This window comes from Mustela erminea, chromosome 5, assembly GCF_009829155.1.
Source record: "Mustela erminea isolate mMusErm1 chromosome 5, mMusErm1.Pri, whole genome shotgun sequence".
NCBI lineage: Eukaryota > Metazoa > Chordata > Mammalia > Carnivora > Mustelidae > Mustela > Mustela erminea.
In genome coordinates, this window is record NC_045618.1 from 126,451,337 (window position 1) to 126,475,601 (window position 24,265).

Consider the following 24,265-nt stretch of genomic DNA (forward strand, 5'->3'; position numbering starts at 1 on the left):
CAATGAAGACATACAAATGGCTATCAGACACATGAAAAAATGTTCATCATCACTAGCCATCAGGGAGATTCAAATTAAAACCACATTGAGATACCACCTTACACCAGTTAGAATGGCCAAAATCATCAAGACAGGAAACAACATGTGTTGGAGAGGATGTGGAGAAAGGGGAACCCTCTTACACTGTTGGTGGGAATGCAAGTTGGTGCAGGCACTTTGGAAAACAGTGTGGAGATTCCTCAAGAAATTAAAAATAGAGCTTCCCTATGACCCTGCCATTGCAGGGTATTTACCCCAAAGATACAGATGTAGTGAAAAGAAGGGCCATATGTATCCCAAGGTTTATAGCAGCAATGGCCACGGTCGCCAAACTGTGGAAATAACCAAAATGCCCTTCAATGGACAAATGGATAAGGAAGATGTGGTCCATATTTATTTATTTTTAGAAGATTTTATTTATTAGAGATCACGAGCAGAGGAAAGGGGCAGAGGGAAAAGCAGACTTCCTGCTAAGCAGGGAGCCCAATTCAGGACTCCATTCCAGGACCCCCGGGATCATGACCTGAGTTGAAGGCAGATGCTTAATCGACTGAGCCACCCAGGGGCCTGAGAGGGTAATGTTTTTAAAGTAAAAGCAAAGTGAGCCATGACTACTCTAGACAGAGAAGACCTACATGTCTTACAAATGTGTAAGAGAATACTAAATGAAAATTCTCTGTGGTTTCATATTTGTTCCACATATCCCATAAATTGCTGTTTATTCATTTTTCTCCATTTTATCTTAACCCGTATTTCTCTGAAGCCAACACTATAATTTTGATTCTCCAGCTAGGAGAACTACCCCCCCCCCACCACCTTTTTTTTTAAGATTCTATTTTATTTATTTTTGAGAGAAGGGGGAGAAGTAGAGGGAGGGGGAAAGCAGACTCTGTGCTGAGCACAGAGCCCAGCACAGGGCTCGATATCATGACCCTGAGATCATAACCTGAGCAGAAATTGGACACTCAACCGACTGAGCTACGCAGGCACCCCGGAGAACTGACCCTTGCTGAACAAGTCGTTTAACCTCTCGAGTCAGTTTTCCCTTGTGTCAAATAACATCACTGCCTGTCTCTCAGAACTGGTAATGAAATGAGGTAATATTTGTAAAAGTGCCTGACATTTCGTGAGGACCCAAGAAATGCGATTTCCTTCTCTTTTGTTTTTCCTCCCCTGTCCACACTCCTTTCGGCCCTTGTTTGTAGTACTTATTAATAAATTTGCAAGAAGATCCTCATGGAACACCTTGGAGAAACCATGTGGTAGGTTATGTACTGAAGACAAATGAAGAACATTCGAAAATTTCATTTTAAAAAAAGAAACTTTCCAAAGCGGTTTTGAAAGTCTCGGTTTGGTGCTCGGCGTTCAGGAGAGAAAGTCAAGCCCTGTGCATCCTGGAAGTTCTTGTCTGTTCTATTACCGATCAGCAGGCCTGGGAGAGCTCACGTGGTATCTGTACGGTCTGCAGACTGTCCGGTTACAGTCAGCCTCAAGCAGGGCCGTATCCCATTCCGAGGCAAATACGTCCATATTCACCTATCTTCTCTTATCCCGTAACGTAACCTAGCTCTGATTTTGCAGTGTAATTGGGTGAGTTTTCCTGAGATTGTTGCTATGCCCCTAAAAAATGGAGGCAGGGTAGGGGGAAACAGGGTAGGTAGGACTCGTGAAGCGGAAATCGCAGTTTAGAAATAGAATTAGAGCTGGAAATCACTGCTTTTCATTAGTGAGATTTTCTTCTATCTGAGAGTCGGGAGACTCCCTTCTTCATGGTATTGGTTTTGATACTGACTGACGGTGAGCTCTCAGTCAGTCATTTTCCCCTGTCTATCATAAGTGATGTTTCTATCATTTCCTTGCCTTGTATGGCTGTTAAGATTTCACAGGATCCAAGCACCATCAAGGTAAGACAAGCATGAAAGACCAACAGAGCACACCTATTTATACTGCTTGCTTTTGCATTTGGTCTGTCCCCCAGCCCTGCCACTGACCATGCCCTGCTGGACGTGCCCTTCCTTCGACTCCCTGAGAAGATGCCCTCTGACCTCTGAGAGCAGCTGGACCACACATTCTGAAGACACCAGTAGCCCCAGTTTTGATCCCTCATACACAGACCTGCGGCTCATCAGTGCCGAGGAGCAGATGAGTGGCAAGGCTTCTCAGGCTGGCTCGACTGGTAAGACGGAGCCCGGAGGGCTTTGCAGATCACTTTTTTTTTTTTTTTAATTTTTAATTTTTTATAAACATATAATATATTTTTATCCCCAGGGGTGCAGATCACTTTTGGTGACCTTTTGCTGCTCTTAAAATCTCTGCAGCCAGCTTTGTTTGCATAATGAGTTCCGTGCAGCTGTCATCCTGTTAAAAAGCTAGAATACAGAGTGGTTCAAGATTGCATTAGGAAAAAACACGTATACAGACTGGCTGATTGGTTGGCAAGATGTTAATACTAGGAAACCATTTGACATTACATCTTAACGTGCTGTTTTCTACTATTCAGTACAAATACTGTTCCTTGTCGACTGATTTTCTCCTTGGATGACTGAACGACAGGTAATAGGCCCGAGGCTGAATCTTTCATCCACTCACCTGTACACCTTCCCTTTTCAGCAAGAGGGAGATCGATTAGCGCAGAGAAAAAGCAAATGTTATGGGAAGCAGAATGAGAGTCAGGACTCGGCCACTGTGTGCAGACTACGAATCATGTAACGGTGATAATTATTCTGTTGCCCGTGAGTCTGTCATATACCGTGGTCTCATTTATTAGATTTCTGGTAAATGTGAGAAGGACGCCGCCTTGCTTTGCAGGTGGAATAGGAGCCTGTTAACAAGCACGGTACTTGGGTTAGATTTAGGACGATGGCATTGGATAGATGTAGCGTGTTCTTGGTGTATTATTTGGCCCAAGGGATTATTTTCCTTTAAAAGTGATAGAGTTGCCGATAATTTCTCTGTGGATGAATTTGCCAGGTGTGTCCAACAGTATTTGTTTTTCTCTCTCAAAAATGTTGTTTAGGCACTTGTCTCTGGATCGTTTTTCAAATTTGGGCAACATTTGTCCTTAGGCTGTGTGTTATTACAGGGGTCTACACATAGAGAGAGAGATTTCTTGCAGACTAAAGGTTCAGGCAGGATTTGGGTTGGTATTTGATAATACTGCGAAGAATCCTAGTTTATCACAGTCTCTCTTCACAAGCCACAGTCCCTTGGAGCATTTTGTTTACATACACTCTCCATTCTGGTTCATCTCTGCGGCTGATGATCTCAGTCAGGGCCTGAAATATGTCCCTACAACCCCATCTTGACTGTGGGGGACCTTGCATGATGGGAAGGTACCGTCAGAAGCCGAGGCAGTTAGGAAGAGGCCGTACACCCCCATCCCCGGCCCCCCGCCTGCCTTCGCTTCTCGCTCTCAGCTGCCTTTCCCGGCCTTCCCGTGGGGGGCGCGTGTAACACACGGGTTAGCAGCATGCAGACCGGGGTTAGCAGCTCAGATCCTCCTCCTTCCATTTCCCAGCAGTGTGACCTTGGGCAAGGTCATTAATATCTTTATGACTCCATTCCTTCCCTGAAAAGTGGAGATAATAGTCATGCTTACCAAGTTGTTGTTGTCAGATCCAAATGAGACAGTCTATGTAGCTGGTTTCTTCTCTCTCCTGCCCCGGGATTCTTACTGCTTCAGAAAGGGGGAGGTAAGCTCTCCACTGTAGAGAAGTCAGGATCTCTAGGCTCAGGCTGTTTTTTTCCCAGTGACCTATCTACTTAGATGAAAATGGCTTCAATTCCTAGAGGTTCTAGTGATGGAAATCAGAGTCCTTCTCTGAGCTGGACATGGTTAATCTGTCTCCAAAGCTTATAATTATTTTCAGAATCTCCCTTTTCTGATGTCAATTTAACAGTATTACAGTTCCCCCGAGAGAACCTCTTCCCTCATTGTTTTGGTCGAGGTCCTGGCAGGAGACAGATGGCATCTTCAAACAAGTTTTATCTGAAAAGGGTTTAATGAGAGGACTGCTTACAGAGGCAGCCAGAGCTAGAATCATGGAGGAGGGACTATAGGAAAGACGGAGCCACTGCCCCATATTTGGTGGAGTGGGGAGGGAGGGGGGAATAAATGCCCAGATCTTGTGCTGGTGCTTCCCCCTGGCAGATCCCAGCTGGAAGTCAGAGGGCACAGGGCCCTGCTGAGGCAAGCCCTCAGAGGTCAGCCCACAGGCCATAGAGCTGCTGGAGAAGAGGGGGAGAATGGATTTAGGATGAGGGCACGCGTGAAGCAAATGCAGAAAAGCCAACACACTTTGGTCTCCACCAGGAGCTCAAGGTAGTCTAGGGTAGTCTAGGGTCACCCTGGAGAAGCAAAGGCAAAACTCGGACTGTAGAATGAGGAGTGATACTGTTAGCTCTCTCCTTCAGCAGGAGACAGTTTCTATAGCTACGGGAGGCTCGTGGTATGGCCTTTTGGCAACCTTCCTTTTTTGCAGATGTAATGACAGATCATAGCCAGCCCTTCCTGAGTCTGTGCTGTGTGCTGGAATATGACGTGTGCCATCTCAGGCCTTGACAGCAGTCCTGCAAGGCGGAGAGCTCTCTCCCCATTTCCTAGTTGATCCTGAGTCTAGAAGGTAAGAAGCTTATCCGAGATAATACCAATAAGAAATGGATGAACCTGGATTTCAACCAAAGTTCCAAAGTCTTTTACCGTGATTCCCAAGCCTGGCGGTGCCCGGGAGTCATCATGTTTATCATTTTGCCTTGTTACCTTCCAGACCTTCTGAACAGATACACTTATTTTGCCATGAGGTTTATTTAAGAAAAAAAAATTTTTTTTGAAGATTTATTTATTTGAGAGAGCGCATGTGCACACATGAGTCGGGGGAGGGGCAGAGGGAGAGAATCTTCAAGCAGACTTGCTGCTGAGCCTGGAGCCCCATGCGGGGCTTGATCTCACAACCCATGAGATCATGACCTGAGCCAAAACCAAGTGGCAGACGCTTAACTGACTGAGCTACTCAGGCGCCCCAACCATGGGGTCTCTTTTTGACATAAATAGAATCAAAAGGTTTTTAAATAAGATGTATAATAGGTGTAGTCTGAGGAAGAAGTTCATGTTTCCTTAACAGATATGAGTGCTTCTAGATGACTGCTGTGTGTCGATAGTATTGTGTTATGTAAACAAGCTTCTGGATGCTGGAAAACAAATCTCATTATTTAGTGATCAGCCCAGGGCCAGGCCCAGGGGAATGCCTCCATCTCCTCACCTCCACCCGCTCTTCCAGGCCCAGAGCGGGCAAGCAGCATGCCTTGGGGCCCTGGAAAAATGAGAGGCAGTGAGGTGAGTGGCCCAGGCTGTGTGGAAAGTCTCTGGATGCAGCCCCAGGTAGAGAAACCCCTGGATCCTTTCTGAATGCCTGGACCTGTGTAGTCAGGGTGGACTTCGGCTTTGAAAAGCCTTTAACTCATCCTGGATAAGAAGAACAAGGTTTAGGAGAATGACCAGATACTTCTAACCCTGTGGCATTTATCTTTCTACTTTAGTAGCAGGGATTTATAAATGCTTTCATCTGAGATATTGAAAGCTCTGGAAAGCCCTCCAGTCATGGGACTACCTGTCCACCCCCGGGCACCAGGCCTGTGCCAGTGGCCAACCTCGTGGAAGGGTCTCCTGGGAGGCTGGATGGTCCAGTGAAGGTAAACTAAATCCTCCGGAGGGTAGGGAGCAGATTGTGCTCTGTGTGTGTCTCTGGGCCCGTCCTCTCCCCGGAGCTGCCGTTCCTCACCTGGGAAGTGGGGCCGAGCGTCCCTGGCCAGGCTGGGCAACAGGCCGTGTGTGCAGCTGCTTCACGCAGTGCAGAAGGCAGTAGGGATTTTTTAAAAATCTTAATTTCACAGCTCTGAGCCTCATTTCCCTTTGACATGGGAAATAAGGGTAATTACTGCCTCAAAGAGGCCAGCAAACCATACGTGTGGTGGGATGACCCCTGAGAAGTCTTCAGAAGTGAGCCAGGGGGACGTGTAGAGAGAGGCTGTGGGAAGTTGCTTTCCGAACCGAGGGCTTGAGGGTCCTGGGGAGCAGCTCTCTTGGGGAGACTTGGTGTTTGCGCTCTGCCCCGTGCTTTTAACATGGCAGTGGGAGGCACAGAGCGGGAAGACCTGCAGCCTCCACCAGGAGCGGCCTGGGCCCAGCTGGCCTGGGCTTTCCCTGGCAGCCCGCTGTGCGAGCCTGCAGCTGGGCCAGAAGCTCTGTGATTCATCTCCTGTGTGCAGAGGGTTCTGGGGGCCCAGGCCCAGCCTGTTTACCTTGGCCCCACTGCTCCGTGCTGGGCTGACCCAAGCCTAGGACTCCTCCCTGTCGTCGGCCTCAGGGTTTCTGCAGGGGGTTGGCAATCCCGATCCCAGGCATACTTGTGGGAGGGCAAGACTCTGTGATCAACCTGCACTCTCTTCTCTTTTTCTCACCAAGGGGTGGGGGGCGGTAATTAGGAGGAGGAAGGCAAACAAATCCCCTCACCTTGGTTACAAGAGCATGTGGATATTTGCCCTGGGATTCAGCTCTCCAGAGCACATTGCGGGAGAACTGGGAACAGGCAAGAACTTTACTAACACTTGTTTCCTCTCTCTCCCCCTGCCTCCCCGGGGGCCCCCCTTGCCCTGGATGACAGGCACACCCTGTCATCTTCACCAGGCAGCCTCCCTCTGAAACACCGATAGTTTCACATGGGACGATAAACAGGAAGAGTGTCGGGGGAATAAAAATAAGCCTTTGGAAGTCCATGGCAAGAAGGAAAGAGAAAACACAGAAATGTCTGCAGGAGCACATTCTCCTGTTAAGTGGTGGGCTTCCATTTTGGTTTTCTTTTACACACAAGTGAAGGGGAGAGTTCAAGGATAGGATGAGAACGCTCAGTTTGCATTAGGCCTGGATAAAGCTCATAGCAGGTGTTTAATAATTGTCCGTTGAATGGATCGTTGAATGAAGGGAGTGAGACTGCAGGTGGGGAGTCATCAGACATCCGCGTCCTGTTTGAGTTTAAGAGTCCAGCATTCCCCGCCAAAGGTATCCCATGTGGCAGCTCAAGAACAACCAAGATGCCAGGGGCCCGTATGTCAGGTCATGCTGGACCCCCTCTGTTGGAGATTCATAGCGAGTGTTAGATTATTAAAGACTTTCAAAAGTTCTGAAATTGTATGTAGGTGTGTATATGTATGTATATCTATGTATCCATATAGGCCCATAATTTCTATGTGTACCGGTACACACATATATTTATGTACCTACGAAAATCCATTTAGGGCGCCTGGGTGGCTCAGTGGGTTAAGCCACTGCCTTCGGCTCAGGTCATGATCTCAGGGTCCTGGGATCGAGTCCCGCATCGGGCTCTCTGCTCAGCAGGGGCCTGCTTCCCTTCCTCTTTCTCTGCCTGCCTCTCTGCCTACTTGTGATCTCTGTCTGTCAAATAAATAAATAAAATTCTTAAAAAAAAAAAAAAAAAGAAAGAAAATCCATTTAGCTTTCCACGAGCCCAGACTGAGTCCCTGGTCAGATCTCAGTGTTCCGAAGCCCAAACATACATTGGCTAATCTTGACTTGGAGATTCTTGCCACTGCTAAAATGTTGAGAAACCAGAAAAAAAATATTTAAATGAATTGGTCCACATTTACAAAGTTAGCCCTGCTGTGTCTCAGGCTCTGCTATACCTACAAAAATCCATTTAGCTGTCCAGGAGCCCAGACTGAGTCCCTGGTCAGATCTCAGTGTTCCGAAGCCCAAACATACATTGGCTAATCTTGACTTGGAGATTCTTGCCACTGCTAAAGTGTTGAGAAACCAGAAAAAAATATTTAAATGAATTGGTCCACATTTACAAAGTTAGCCCTGCTGTGTCTCAGGCTCTGCTATACCTCTTGGCCTTTTTTAAAAATTCTAGGTTCAGCAGACGCAAGACTACATTTTGCCAGACTTTCTTTGTACTTAATGCTGGTGGGTTTTAAAATAAATGTGGATCATATGTTCTTGTTTCATTTGCACTGATTTGATCACAGTGGAATTCTCCCAGAGCAGTAGGATATCCCCAGGGGTCTGGACTCTTTTTTTTTACTCAGAAACAAGTGTTTATACTAGGTAGAAAACTAAGAACTTGAGACCTCTATTTTTTGTGACAAGAACTTTTTAGATGCTCAGGAAGTTTCTCTGGTCATTGTTAGTTAAGGTTGGTGGGAGAACCTCATCAGGGCTGTGTAACTCCTTATAAGATGTGACATTTTCCTCTGTTGTCGGTTTTTTCTAGTCCCACTGCATTTGGTGGAGCACTAGACAGGAATTCCCAGTAAACGGTAATTATCATTGTGCATGATGGGGTCCTAGGGGGGTTCCAGTTCTCAAGACACATTCGTATTTCATGATTTTTTTTTTTTATCTTGAATATATTTTCTTGGAAGACAAAAATAAAGTTAATTTGTTTTTTTTTTTAAATTTATTTTTATTTATTTATTTTTAAAAGATTTTATGTATTTATTTGACAGAGAGAGATCACAAGTAGGCAGAGAGGCAGGCAGAGAGAGAGAGGAGGAAGCAGGCTCCCTGCTGAGCAGAGAGCCCTATGCGGGACTCGATCCCAGGACCCTGAGATCATGACCTGAGCCGAAGGCAGTGGCCCAACCCACTGAGCCACCCAGGCGCCCCAGTTAATTTGTTTTTAAAATTCTTTTGCCTAGCTACAAATTTCAGCAATATTCAGAGTCTTCCTGAATAGTAGTCTCCTCCTCAAAATCAAAGAAGAGTAGAATTAAAAAAAAAAAATTAGATCTTTTTTTTCTCTCATTTATATATAAATCTGGCCTCATTTCTGTACTTAGAGTGCCCCAGGATCCTAGCTTTCTTGTCTCTATTAAGTTGTGCATTTTGGATTTTAATCGGTGAAGAAAAACAAAAAGAAACCCCTCTAATGACTGGTTTCTTTGAAAGTTTCTCCAGAGAGTTTCAGAGTTTTCTCAGAAACACAAATATTTATTGAGTGAAACTGGTATTTTACCAGTTGTTAGAGATACAAAAATGAGTAAGTTTGTGGTATCTCAGGACTCCTACAAGAAACCGATAATCTGCAAGCAGACTTTTTGCCATTAAAAGGGTTTTCATACAGGGGCACCTGGGTAGTTCAGTTGGCGAAATGTTGGACTCTTTTGTCTCTGGTTGTGATCTCAAGGTCATGAGATCAAGCCCTGAGTCGGGCTCCACACTCAGCCTGGGGTCTGCTTTGAGAGTCTTTGCCTATCCTTCTCCCTCTGTACCTGCCTCCTGCTTATGCTCGTCTCTCGCTCTCTCTAAGATAATTTAAAATAAAAAAGATTTTCATACGTAATTTTTAAAAAAGATTTTATTTCTTTATTTTGAGAGAGGGAGAGCAAGGACAGAGGGGAGGAGCAGAGGCGGAGGGAGAAGCAGACTCCCCGCGGAGGTGGGAGCCCAACACGGGGCTCCATCCCAGGACTCTGGGATCATTACCTGACCCGGAGGCAGATGATTAACTGACTGAGCCACCCAGGTCCCTATCATACCTACTTTTAAAAAGAGTTTCTATTTATAGAATAACTATTATGTGGCAGGAATGTGCTACACACACACACACACACACACACACACACACACACACACACTTCATCTCATTTCATCTTCACAATTTAAAAAAAGTAGATATTGCTGCCCTACTTTATGGATGCAGAAACAATAGCTAAGGAGATTAAATGGTTTGGCTAAAGCCATACAATGAGTGTTGGGCTTCAGCCCGGCTTTCTCTTCCTGGCTCACCTGCCTGGTGCCTGGTACCGTGAAAGGCACCGGTGATGACTCAGTGAGCCGTGGGAAGCGCTCCTGCTGCCGCCTCCTGCGCGTTCCCCGGGAGCTAAGTACAAACCTGCCTTATGCGCTCATCCTGTTGGACAGCCATGACTTGCTGAGGGGTCCCACTCGACCGAGACCTTCTTGGAAGCAGGAAGCACCTCATGTTCATTTCATACTCCCAGCATGCTGCTGGCACATTGGAGTGATACAGTGGATCTTTGTGGAAGAAAGGAACTACTCTGCTATAGGGCTGCAAGACCCTTCTTTCCAAACCTGTTCTGCAGTTACTGAGGCCTAAGTGTGTCTGCCGATTGAAATGTGGCTTCCTGATGGGAAGGAATTAAAAGCGAACAAACAGGAGCATCGAGTGTGGAAGGACGCCTCTTTTCCCATCTTCACAAATGTTAGGCAACTCTCCAGTAGTCTCCATTCATTTAGTTTTTCCTGCTCTGTTTTGGAGGATTATTATAACCTTTTGAGCGTTTTTTAAAAAAAATTGATGTATATGGATGTGTGTGGGTATCGGGGGGGCTGCTCCCTAAGTTGGGAGTCTCAGATCCTCACCTACCTCATACTTTCTGCATGTCCCTTTCCTCTTTAGCCACCTCAGACACTGGAAAGATGGTGAGATGGGGAAGGCTTTTCTGTGGTAGCGAAATGGTTTCTTGTGGCTGTTGCTGTGAGAAGCAAAATCTGAGAAAGAGAGGCAGAGTTTAGGATGTTGTGTTCCAGGGGTACTTGGGTGGGTAAGTCAGTTAAGCATTTGCCTTCGGCTCAGGTGACAATCCCAGGGTCCTGGGATAGGGTCCGCATCAGGCTCCCTGCTCAGCGGAAAGCCTGCTTCTCCCTCTCCTACTCCCCCTGCTTGTGTTCTCTCTTGCTGTGTCTCTCTCTGTCAAATAAATAAATAAAATCTTAGAAAAAAAAAAATAGATGTCGTGTTCCAGGGGTGCCTGAGTGGTTTAGTCAGTTAAGTGTCTGCCTTGAGCTCAGGGCATGATCCCGGGGTCCAGGCTCTTGGCTTAGTGGGGAGTATGCTTTTCCGTGTCCCTCTGCCCCTCACCCCCACTCCTACTTGCTCTTAAAAAAAAAGTTGCTACGTTCTAAATAGAATCTAAACTAAATATCATGGGACCACTTAATTAAAAACCTGTGGCCTCCAGCCAGAGATTCTGCAGGTCCCTTGTAGAATTGCTGAAGTACTAGTCCTAAAGAGGAGATGACAGCTGAAATGCTTTTTATTGATTACCTTGTGGCGTTCTTTTTGGTCTTATGATGAGGACAGCAATGTCCAGACCACACATTAGTTAAGTGACAAAATTGGGATTGACACCCAGGCTTGTCAGCTCTCTGTAACTCACCCAGTCCTATAGGGCAGAGTTTAAGATGTTGTGTCCTTTCAGTTCCAAACTGGCGATCAAAACTGGGTATTTGCAGCCATGTAGAATACAGAGGGTCCATGAGTTTGGATGATAGGTCTTTATTGTCTCTCTCCTCTCGGGAGGTTAGTGACACAGCATTTCTACCAATCGTGGATGCAGGCAACAAACCCCAGTGGTATTAGCAATACTGGCCATGTCACAGAAATCACAGGTGTTTCCACAGTATGTTAGAGTTGGAACACCTATCACAAAGGATCACTTATTTCATTGCTCCTTGGAAAGCATGGTAGTTATTGGTTATATTACTGGTAGGGTTAACATACTGCCATAATCCAGACAACATATATGGTGGCCTGGACTAGGGGACTGGGTTGGGTTACAGGAAACTGAACAGATTCTAAAAACATTTAGTATTTAGAGTGGATGGAATCCCAGTTATACTGTTTCTTCCATCACGCTTCAAAATGTTCCATTTCTAAGTCTCTACTTACTCTTGCTTTTTACCCTGAATAACTCCTTTTGTGATGAAGCCCTACCTATTGTTCAAGATGAAATTCAAGTGAGGTTTTCTCATGCCAAGTCCTTACTTTGTGCCTCCTGTGGTCCTAAAGACTGGGCATTCCCCAGTGAGCTGTAAGGAGGGAGGTCTTCCTGGAGCTTTATTGAAGGTCATGGTCTCTGTCCCACCTCTAATATTTTGGTTCCATGGTTCTTTCATATCCTGACCAAAGTCAGGTCCTTGAGGGCAACAGTAATATTTTCATTCTTGGATTGTCCAGCAGTCTGGTCTCCAGCACAAATGTCTGGAACTAAGGAGGTGTCCAGTGGATGTTCTTAGGTCCATCTCCCTTTGTCCTGTTGCATCTGCACAATACTCTGGCTTCTGATCTCCGAAAAGAAGAAAAGCTTGCCTCCAGACACCTTGGTCCCAGGTATACCTGTTTAGAAAGAGAACTTAGAAAAATAGAAATGAGTTTATCAGGTGTTACTTTTGAGTTGTTTTATGGAATATTTTAAACATATGTCATTGCCCCTCATCGGGCTCTCTGCTCAGCAGGGAGCCTGCTTTCCTTCCTCTCTCTCTGCCTGCCTCTCTGCCTACTTGTGATCTCTGTCAAATAAATAAATAAAATCTTTAAAAATAAAATAAAATAAACACATGTCATTAAATTCTACCCGTGAAGGATATTATCTCTCACTTTAAGTAACTTCCCTGGTGAGTGATAAACATCACTGATTGAAAGGAATTAGAAACTGCTCACTAAAGCTCTTGTGCAAATCACTGACACCCAGCGAGGTCAAGCTTCAGAAAGAATTATGAGCTTTGCTTTTTTCAGGTAATGAAATGTTAATTCGAGCACAACAAAATACTAGAGAACATTAAGTGCCCGGACCACAAAGGCTGGTGTGCCGTGCCCTTTCAAGTGTTCATTGTCATTATTCCTGAAGCTTTCTGGAAATAGATGCTTTTGTATTTGGTCTAGGCTCATAATGATTGGTTTGGATTCTTTAACTATCACAGACCTTTACAGTTAGAAGAAATTTAAGAGATTACTAAGTAAAATGTCTTCATTTTATGGTGGAAAAAGCCAAGGCCTAAGTATTAGAAGCAGAGCCTGGGTTTATAATTCCTTGTCCCACACCCACCATTTGAATTGATGTTACTATTATTATTTTAAAAGATATTCCTTTATTTTAGCCAGTGAGCAAGTGGTGGGGGTGTTGCAGAGGGGGAGGGAGAGAGAACCTGAAACCAACTCTGCTCTGAGTGTGGGGCACAGTGCAGGGCTTGATCTCATGACCCTGAGATCGTGACCTGAGCGAAAACCAGGTCAGACGCTTAACTGAATGAGCCACCCAGGTGCCCCCACTCCAGATTATTTAAAAAGAGATTGTCAAGGCACAACTGGCTATTTTTCGCTTCATTCTTCTCTGAATGTTTCATCTTTTTCTTCTTTTATTTTTTATTTTTCCTGAGTTAAACAATGGATCCTTTTTTCATGAGGGTTCAGTTCACTTGTGAAAAAGTTAAGAGCAGTGGAGCCGGTGGAGATGGAAACCCCTCAGATCCAAGGAACAGTTTTTTGTTTTTGTTTTTCTTACTAATTTTGACATGAGGCGTGACCATGCAAAGTCTCTGGACTCCCAAGCTAATGTGTCTTAGATCACACAACTCTTCCTGGTCCTGAAATCTGGGTGGGGCAAGGTCTAGTCTTTTTCATTCTCTCCGGAGGCTCCTTCTCAGGGCGCCGCAGGCGATCTTATTGACGTTTTGCTGAAGAGCTTCTTTCCTTCCAGATCTGTTCTCAGCCACCTGACTTAAGCTCAGGGGCATCTCATCCTTCCATTTGCAAATTCTTCAGAGCTTAGAACAGCTCCTTATTAATGTTTTAGTAACATAGGCTTTCTTGAAAAATGGGAGTTAACTTTTCATGCTTGTTTCAAGGGAGAGAATGAATTCTCAGTTTAAATGATGAAACAGAGTATGGGTCAAGTGAGGAAACAGATCATGCTACTTCCTATAAAAAGGAAGCTGTCTTTGGTAGAATTCACATCTGCCATGAGCCTCAAGAACAAATTCTTGTCACCACCTCGTGGTTCATCTAGAAACGGAGAGAAGCACTAAACACAAGGTTATAAACATCAACAAGATGTCAGCCTTTCAAAAAAAAAAAAAAAAAAGATGTCAGCCTTTCCTGAAAAATAAAATAAGATGAAAATTAAGAAAGTGAGTGGAGTCATAAGAGATGCTGAACTCTTGGGAACAAACAGGGTTGGGGAAGGGGAGGTGGGAAGGGGGATGGGGGGTCAGGGTGAGGGGCATTAAGGAGGGCACATGATGTCCTGAGCACTGGGTATTATATCCAACTGATGAGTCACTAAATTCTACTTCTGCAACTAACTTTAAAAAAAGATGTCAGCCTCCCCAGTGGTAGCACCAAGGGTTGCTCATCGGTTCTTCTTCATCTGTGAAATGGACAATTGGTTTTTTTTGTTTGTTTGTTTGTTTGTTTGTTTTAGTTTTATCTGGAATGTTATGTGTATTAGTTTACCAGGGCTGCCGTAACAAAGTACCATAGACCAGATGACTTAACCAACAGAAATTCATTTCCTCATAATTCTGGAGGCCCAAATTCTAAGATTAAGGCATCAACAGAATTGGTTCTTCTGAAACTTCTGTCCTGTTTCTTCACCTGGTATTGCCTCTGGGTGTGTCTGCATCCTGGTCTCTTCTTCTTATAAGGGTGGCCATACTGGACTAGGGCCCACTCTTAAGACCTCACTTTAATTTAACTACCGCTTTAAAGACCCTATCTCCAAACACAGTCACATACTGAAGTCCTAGGGATTAAGAGGTCAACATAAATTTGGGGACACACAGTTCAACCCCTAACACTATACAAACACACGTTAGAAGTCTTCTCCCTTCCCTGCCCAAGACACTATAATCCCATCCTCTGTAGTCTTTGTGGAGCCATACTTAGCAGTGCCACTTGCTATAGAAACCGGAGTGCATCTGATGCTTCACTACCTCCCTCAGTGGTAGTAAGGAGAAAGGAGCTGGTTATGACTCATAAATCCCTCGCAGGGGCACCTGGGTGGCTCAGTCGGTTAAGCATCAGACTCTTGATTTTGGCTCAAGTCATCATCTCAGGGTCATGGGATTGAGCTCAGCGCAGTCTGCTTGAGACTCTCTATCTCTCTCATAAGTTAAATAAATAAAATATATTTTTAAAAAATCCCTCACCTAGCCTTTTCACCTGCTTATCTACAGAATGGCTTGGTGGGTCAGCAAGGAGCAATTTATCCTGCTCGACTGGTTGGCTTCTGTGCCAGTTCAAACATAAATATGTTCGTTCACTAAAGAGGAAATGCAAAGAAGTGCTATGAAGAGATGGTTAGTCCCCATTTGGTCATACAGATTAAACAAGAATGTCTGTCACCTTGGCAGAGTTTAAATGATTGAAACCATCTTGTATGGGGAGTGGAGAGTTGGGACTTTGCACACCAGGAGTGTGGGAAGACATTCCTAGCCCTTGGTGTCAGTTTAAATGTCACACTCTGTAACTCTTAGTCTGTCCCCAGGAAATAGCTAGACATGTGTGTGGATGTACCTTTTGGCACTGCTTACATTAGTAAAGGCAAACAAAACTCAAATAGCCAACCAAATAATCAAATAAATGGAATGCTATGCAGTCATAGAAAGTGTCTCAATTAATTATATTTTTAATTAAAAAAGGTAAGTTAGAGAATAGGATGTATAATCATTCTGTTACATTGGCCTGTATATAGTTTTACTGTATTAGTGTATGTGTATACATATGTATATATGTGTATGTATAAGTGTATGTGTGTGTGTATATATACATATATAATCTATGTATATATGGATGTATTTGTGTTTCTAACTATATACAAAAAAGTTTAATAAGATATTTCCTAAGCTGCTAATATTGGTTATCTCAGGGACTTTCCTTACTGTATATATTTCTATGGGATGTATATTATATATAATATAGATCACTCTAAAAATCAGAAAAAATAGGAATGAAAATATTTCCATTTCGAAAATGAAATGTGTTACTGGCGCTATTTTTAAATTTTTTTATGTGTCTGGGGGCAGGTTTATTTGTTGGGGGTGGGCTGTCGAATGCTGGTCTCTTTGCTTTGGGGTAGGGGGCTGGTGTTTCAGATATTGCTGTCATACACTTGTGTTCTGCTTTTCACCAACATAATGTTAGTTGCATATTCCTGGCAGGAGGTAGATATGGTGTAATGGAGAGCTACAGTTCCCTGGGTTTGATAGAGTCAAACACCACCTCTCCTACTCTCCTGCTCTGTGATATTCAGCAAATTATTTAATTATATTGACTTTTAGTTTTTTGACTGTAGAACGGAAATAATAATGGTAATACTGAGCTTGCAAGTTTGTTCTGAGGGTTAAATGAGACCAGGTACATAAAGTTCCTGGTCTATAATAAGGAGTAGTCATTACGATGATAGCCATATGATGTCGTTTTCAGAATTCCCCATATTTAAGAGCTAGGATTCAGTCTGTGGGAAGAAAATTTCTTAAAGTTGTGGGAAAACAGCTGAAATCAAACCCCAGATAAGTTCTGTTTTATGTCCTCTGCTGGTTTTTATAAACCACCTTTAGAGAAGGGCAGTTTCTTTTATTCTCTCAGATCCCGTTGACTCAGAAGGGTGGGCTCACTCAACATGATTTGTGAAACCACTTGTGTCTTTGGCTTCTTCTTCTTCTTCTTCTTCTTTTTTTTTTTTTTTTTTGCATGGAAATCAGAAAGAAAATCTTTCCTGAGGGGAGGTGGGAGGGAAGGTGGGGAGGGAAAGTGGGGAGGGGGGCCAGGGAGCAACCACCGGGACTTGCTCCCCCTGCCCCTTCAGGATTGGCTTGTTTGTACAAATTGGTTGCCTCAAGCAACACGTTATTAGTTTGAGCCGGAATGTATCCCGGGAGACTTACTGCTTTCCCTTTGCCAAATAATTGTCCTTTTCCCTGCAGAGGATGCTGGGATTGTGGGGGCATTTTCCACTTTGGCATATTCCAATCCACTGAGTTCCTTTCACTGAGTGCAATTTGGAAGGCACCATGTCATTTCACTGCATTCAGAAAGCAACCAGTCATGAGATATTCATATTTATTTTCAACTCCTGGATTTTTTTCCTCCTTCCTTAAACACCTCAGTACTGGTGTCTAAGGAAAGATTATATTATTGATCAAAGTATTCACTGTCCCTCTATGCTGGAGCCCCTACCCCCACCCCCAGCAGTGTGTTCTGCCCTGTTGATCTCAGGCTTGGCCAGTGAAATGCAGGTGGAAGTGAGGCTTCTGGCATCAAATTCTAGATGCTTCCACCGCCATTCCTTTTCTCTCTGTCATACTCACCGGCATGCCACCCTCAGACCCTGGATTGGGCCCTGTTTTGGTTCTCCTCTGGCTTCTCTTGTCCCCAGTCCCCATCTTCTACAACACAGTCCCTATACCCAGGACTCCAGAACCCTTTTCCTAAACAGCCCCAGGCCTGCGTTCCAGCTTCTTCCTGGACTTGTATGCCCACGTGCAGCCCGTGCTGCTGGTATAGGCAACTCCAGTGCTCCAGGGGCCGGGAAGAGAGCTTGAGTGTGCTGATAGGGGTAGCCTTCACGGTCCAGGCTGGGTGGGCTGAGCAGGAGGAGAAGGAAGGGAGCAGGCCTCAGGTAGGACTCCTTCCTGCTACATAGTGAGGTTTCTGGAGGACTCTAACAAGCTGCCGTTCCGTCTCAGCCTTTCTGGGTTGTTATGAACATATATTCATCGAGGAAGATAGGACATACTTTATTTAATAGTTTTTGTTTTTGTTTTTGTTTTTTAGTTTTTTTTAAAGATTTTATTTATTTATTTGACAGAGAGAGATGGCAGCGGCTTAACCCACTGAGCCACCCAGGCGCCCCTGTTTTTGTTTTTTTTTTTAAGATTGTATTTATTTATTTGACAGAGAGAGAGCATGAGCTGGGGTGGTGGGAGAGGGAGAAGCAGACTCCCTTGAGCAGGGAGCCTAATGGGGGGGCTTGATCCCAGGACCCTGGGATCATGACCTGAGCCGAAGGCAAATGCTTAAGCAGCTCAGCCACCCAGGCGCCCCTATTTAACAGTTTTTAACTTGGTCTGTACTTTTAAATACTGAGACATGTTATGTTAGTCAGCGTCTGAATTCTTAGGGCAGTGCCCACCAATGCTCGGGATGAGTCTGATGTTCTAGACAGGGCCTGCTCGTTTGGCTGGGGCTAATTCTTAACGGATGTAATTGGAGAGATAAATCCTTGTAATTGTAAGCCACTGAGATTCTGGGGTTATCTGTTCACCATGACATAATTTAGATTAAGGTCATTAATTCCAGGATAAAGGGGTGACATTCATTGAAGGTGTCAAACTTGACCCATTTTAAAAAGATACTGGTACAACTTTTTGTTGCTATATGCTTGGTAGTGCTACCCAGGAGAGTCTGGAAGAAATCCCAGGAGTTGACTGGAATTCTCTGAGTGGATACATACAGGCCCCGTACTTGCCCGATTACTCTTACTGCTGAGTTACTAGCATTCAGTGGAATTTGAGGGCCTTCTTTCTAGTAGTGATGGTTTGTGTTATCAATACATCTGCTTGCCTCATTTCCCTTGTGACCCTCCAGATACCGAATTCAGAGTCAGACCTTGGGGAAAAAAAACCATAAAATGAGAAAATACAAATGAAGCCCCCAGCATGAAGACTAGTGGATAGTATTTTTATTTTTTTAAAAAATGTATCCATTATCTATGAATTTACATTCAAATATACCTACCTGTCTCCCGCCTTGTACCAAAAAGAATGATTCCAATGAATGGTTTCCAGATGATATCCGCTCAGATTCTATAAAGTACGAGGTACTTACTAGAGTTAAGAATAAGGTCTTTCTGACTCAGAACAAAGAAAAATCACCTGGACCTCACTAGACAAGTAAAACCATGAAATTGGCCTTAGGAAATCAAATAGAGCGAGCCCCAAATTTCAGTGGCTCTCCATAGTTCTAAGTTTATTTCTCATTCACAGCACTGTGAACACAGGGTGGGAATAGGGGCTCTACTCCAGAGTTCCAGGACCCCAGCTACTCTGTGTGTTTAGAGTCTCCTCCAGTCAGGTGTGTGGGGGTGGGAAGGTGCACAGTCAGCTGGCAGAACTCCAGTCCTGACCATGTTTTCCAGCCAGAGGCTGGAAATTGTGGCCTAATTCTGTGGCCTGAAGGCAGAGAACAGCAATATTCATGGATATAAGAAAGCTCTGCCACAAAAGTTATAGAAATGCATATGATTTTAGGACCCCTGCTTAGGATCTATATACCATTACCTTTTTCCCCCAGCTTTACTGAGGAATGATGGACATACACTGCACTAACGATATTTGTAACATACAGTGTGATGCACTTTGACACACATACATATCTATGACGTCATCACCGTAATCAGGATAACAAGCATATCTGCGGTGCCCAGTTGTTCCTGGTGTCCATTTGTAACCCTCTGTTTCTCGCTGTCTCCCCACCTCCCACCTCAGGCACCCACTCTCTGCTTCTGCACATTTCTTTGTATTTTTAAGAATTTTGTAGAAATGGAATCATACAATAGGCTCTTTCATTTGGCTTCTTTCACCCAGCCTAATTATTTTGGGACTCAGGTCTGTTGTATGTATCAGTAATTCATTCTTTTCTATTGAGTAGCATTCCATTACATGGGTATACTACAGTCTGTTTTATTTCAAACAAACAAACAAGCAAATGCAACTTTTTAGTATTAAAGGACCTATAGGTCATTCCTTTCTTGATACTTCGCCTGACAGTCTGAAAAGGCTAACATGCCCAGCCTTCTTTGGGCAGGTCAGAAGGAACAGCCCCGAGTGTCTCACACATAACCCTAGTCACAAGAAGAGAAGGACTAGATGGGACAGGTGCGGTGCTTCTCTTGCTTTTGAACTCAGATTGGGTGGACTATGAATCAAGTACTGACCACCTAATGTAGATGGAGCGCTGTGCCCTATGGCTTGGGGAACACAACAGAAACCAGATGGCTAATCCCAGAATTCGATAGTCCAAGCTTGGCACCATCATCTCTCTACCTGTTCTCTGGTCCTGGAGCCGCTGTCCATGCTGTGTGCCTGGTTCATGCCAGCATGGCACGGGGCTGCCCGTGGCCCTGCAGTGTCCACATACTTTCTGTGCTTTCCCCTGCCCAACCTTTGACCTCCTTACCCCAACACCCACAGCTCACACTGAGGTTGAAGCTTTCTCAGCCTCAGTGTCTCACCGATAGCATGAAGCGGACCATGTGTATCAGGAACTGTTTACTGAATGAAATATTCCTTTCCCTGAATGAAATGAATTATTGAAATAGAAATTAATGAAATCTTATAAAGTACTTACTCTCATCGTTCACATAAAAACTTACATGTTTCCGTTCCTTCTGACCTTTCTCTCCCACAGCCCCTCAAACGCTCTTCTGGCATTATCTTACCTTTCCAGTCTGATTTTTAACCACTTCCTCTATAAATGTACTGTCCATCCAAACCAAACTCTTTATTGTTCCCCAGGGATATACCCTTTGCTTTCCTCCCTTTGGACCTTGGTTTATGGGGTTCCTTTGCCGTGGGCACAAATGGTGTTGCTCTGTCAGGGTCCAGCCCTGCACCTCTGGAAACCACCTTCGATTCCTTGTCATGCTCCCCACAGATACACCAACACCCCAAACAGGGAGTCACTTCTCTGCCACAGCAGCTCCACTGTGTCCCCGACCACTCTTATCTTTATCATATTCATCCCAAACTGACCCACTTGCTGTTCTGCGCCTCAGGGCTCTTTCTCTTGCTGTTCCTTGTTTGCAAGAATGTTCTGCAAGACTTGCACACATCTTTCTCCCTTCCTGCATTCAGGTCTCGGCTCGTCTGCCACCTCCGCAGATCACTCCATCTCACTCACGGCCTCCTGCTGCCGACTTCCACTCTCCGTACCCTGCTTGTGTTTTTCCATGGCACGTGACCCCACCTGATGTTAGTTGCTTGTTTCTGATGGTCGTGCCCACAGGAACTCCGTGTGTGCAGAGACTTTGTCATGTCACTGGTGTATCACTAGTGCCCACTACGTAGCAGGTGCTTAATATTTGCTGAGCAAGTGAATATTGCCCAGAAGATGACACTCTAGTTGCTCTCAGGTATGCCTTGGGGATAAGAGCAGTTATCAGTGTCTGGTTCATTATTAGATCACCTCAAACACATTGTCTATAAGAACATCAGTAAAGGGATGCCTGGGTGGCTCAGCTGGTTGGACGACTGCCTTTGGCTCAGGTCATGATCCTGGAGTCCCTGGATCGAGTCCCGCATCGGACTCCCAGCTCCATGGGGAGTCTGCTTCTCTCTCTGACCTTCTCCTCGCTCATGCTCTCTCTCACTGTCTCTCTCTCAAGTAAATAAATAAAATCTTTAAAAAAAAAAAAAAAAAGAACATCAGTAAATATTTGAAAGACAAAGGTCAACACGGAGGAGAAAATTTCCCCAAGGCTCACATGACTCAAGTTCGGGTTCAGCCAAAGCTTACTGAGCATCTACTGTGTACCAGGCACCATTGGATACTTTTACATACATTGTCTCATCTGAAGCTCATAGCGGTTCTCACCTCTTCATACTAACATCCTAATTAGAACCTTGGGAAGGTTCCACGATTTCTTCAATGGTTGCCTCCCTTTCCGTCACAGATGGGGCCTCACCACTTCTTGGCTTAGAGGTTTTGCTCAGCCATTGCTGATCATCCACTGGGGGCCAGAGCCCTTTGCCCTGCTCCTTTGGCTTTCATTCATTCACTCACAAATGGATTCCTTCACTCTACCCTGAGCCATCTTCTAGCTTTCAACTCTTGTTGCTGGTGAGGAAATACGCTTGCTTTCTCTGCCTGTACATTGTGTTCCTTCTAATTCCTTGTCCTGGGGGATTCTGGCTTCCCCCGCTCTCTCTCTAGCCCTAATTTCCCGAACTGTGGGAGAACTGACATAATCCCCATTCCTCTGTGTTACTTCCATTGCCTTCCATTTGCCATCATTCCATACTTTTAGACGAACTGCCAGTGCCTACCTACCGGAGTCTGTCTGAGCCATGCATGTCACACTGCTGACTTTGGATATATCCAGTACGCTGGAGTCACGGTGCAGTGAAATGAGCACTGGACGGAGAAGAGTCAGAAGAGCTGATCTGGAGGCATCGCTCTCCAGTTTAGTAGTAATAAGATTTTGGCAAATCATCTTGCCCCTGTGAGCTTCTGTACCTTCATCTGGAACACGGCAATAGTGAAGTCCCTCTGCCTGACTACCTCACAGGATTTATCGAGGAATAAAGTGAAGTATGCAATATCAAGTTACCTTAGAAGCCATGAGCATCATGGACAGTTGCCCTCTTAGCTATTCTGCAGCTTGCCAACGTTGGATCTCATTCGCAGCTGAAACGTCTCTGGGTGATTTTTCTGGCTTCACGTGCTTTCCAACCCAGGCTGGACCTCAAGGACAGTTTTTTCTTTAATACTCTACCAGTAGCCTTAGAATTCTTTGGCTCCTTGACCTTCCACCATACTCCTTGGACAGTTGTCAGTCCTGGGTAGCCCCTACCAGATACTCAGAGTCCCTGTGCCGCTGAGCTCTGCTAAAAACCAGAGTCTTGAACTGATCCTTTTGCCTCATCAAGAACCTTCCTCCTTCAAATACCAGCCCCCCCCCTTGTGTATATCTCTCTCTCCCCCATCCCTAAATTCTCTCTCCCCTAAATATGATTCGTTAATTCTTACTCTTGGCAGAAGCTTTTTTCAATCTTGCCTTTGTTCATCTTGACATTTTTGAAAGAACTTCCTCATTTAAGTTTCAAGTGCTAGTGTAAATTTTGGCTGGACTGACTCCATAGTAAACCCAAGAATATTATTTATGAAGCTCATGGAACACATAGGTGTGGTCTTCCTCCAGTTTCGCTCTTTTTCCCTCCCTATAGTCTGTCCCGTATCTCCCTTGTAGACGTAGGATTTTTCATGTGGCAGCGGGACTAACAGTCCAGCTATGTCTGCAGAACTAAGAGAAAGAACAGCTCTTAAGAAGTGAAACACTGTGTTCTTCACCCAGCCTCTTCCTCCCCTGTGACCTCCGTCTCTTCAGACCATTCCTGCAGATCTTGCTAGATGGAAACAACAGGAAGTGTGGGGGTAGGAAGAGGCATACTTGGTCAGTTTTTAGGACTAAGACTGACAGCTCATGCCCCCTACCATCTTTTTTTCCTCCATCCAGTTTGTTCTCTCTTCCTTTTCCCTTGCCTTTCCATTACCACAGAGAGTTAGTTCTTGGAAAGGGTCTTGGAGAATGTCTCTGGCCACAGGGAAAGGATCCACCATTTTTAGGGCTGACTCTTGTAGTTAAAATTGGCAGCAAGTCTTTTGGGGAGTAGATGGGGGGAGGCATTCTTTTTTTTCCAGTTTAATCGACAAACAGTTGGCATACATCACTATGTAAGTTTAAGGTGAACGCATGACGGTTTGAGATGCGTAAGTTGTGAAATGCTTACTACAATTAGTTCAAAAAGGATCCATCTTCTCATATAAAAGAAAAGGAGGAAGAAAAGAAAACTTTGTCTTTGTGTTGAGAACTCGTGGGATCTGCTCTCTTAGTAACATTCCTCCCTGAATGTCCTGCAGTGGTGTTAGCTGTCCTCATCGTGTTGTACATTCCATCCCTGGGACTTATTTGTTTTACAAGGGAGGCTGCTTGGCAGTGGCAGCACGTCTTTATTCAGAAGAGCAGCCCCGCTCCCCGTGGAGGCACACCAGTGGCTGTCCGGTGTTTCCAAACTCCTGTTTTGTTTGCTCTTCCCCTGTCTTCCCTCGGCGCTCTCTCTGCCTTCTGCCTGTCGGGGCTTCCTTGCACCAGCCTCACTGGTGCTTCCGATACGTCCCTCTCTCCTTTCAGATGCCCATGAAAGGCATTTTGGAGGCAGTTGGCAAAGAACTGGAGGCAGAAAGAGATTCGGAAGCTAGGAAGAGATCACTGAAGGCCCAGAGTCCTGGTTGTTGACCCTTAGAATAATAAATACATGGTGGTTGTCCCTGTTTTAGAGGTAGGTTCTGGAAACTTGGTGAAGATTCTCATCTTAATGAATTCAGGGCCGGATGATGAACTTAATATGTTATCGAATTCCTTTTTTTTGAAATCTCTATATAGTGTGTGGTGGGACTTCAATGGTGTCTTAATATTTAAGTAAATGAAGAGAAGGAAAAAAAAAAAGGGAGGCAACGAGCAGTCTCTTAGCTGATCTAATATTTCACTCCTGTCTTATAGGTATTTCTTAGAGTCAGCTCCTCCAACAGAGAGGAAGTGGGCGTTGGTTTGACAGTTCCAAGTGCCTTAGAGGTGGCAGGGCGGCTTATGGAAGGCTGGTTTAATGAACTCTTACACAGACTTTAATGAT

The 24,265-nt window shown here is 44.8% G+C and overlaps 1 protein-coding gene across 2 annotated transcripts in view; it reads left to right on the plus strand.

Annotated features, from left to right (window-relative positions):
- The window catches only part of STON2 (stonin 2), a 152,250-nt gene that overhangs the window by 57,966 nt on the left and 70,019 nt on the right, over positions 1-24,265 (plus strand). For both annotated transcript variants that reach the window (XM_032344780.1, XM_032344781.1), the window contains exon 4: positions 2,018-2,215. In XM_032344780.1, the coding sequence (XP_032200671.1) occupies positions 2,018-2,215 (198 nt within the window). The remainder of the gene's footprint in view (positions 1-2,017; positions 2,216-24,265) is intronic.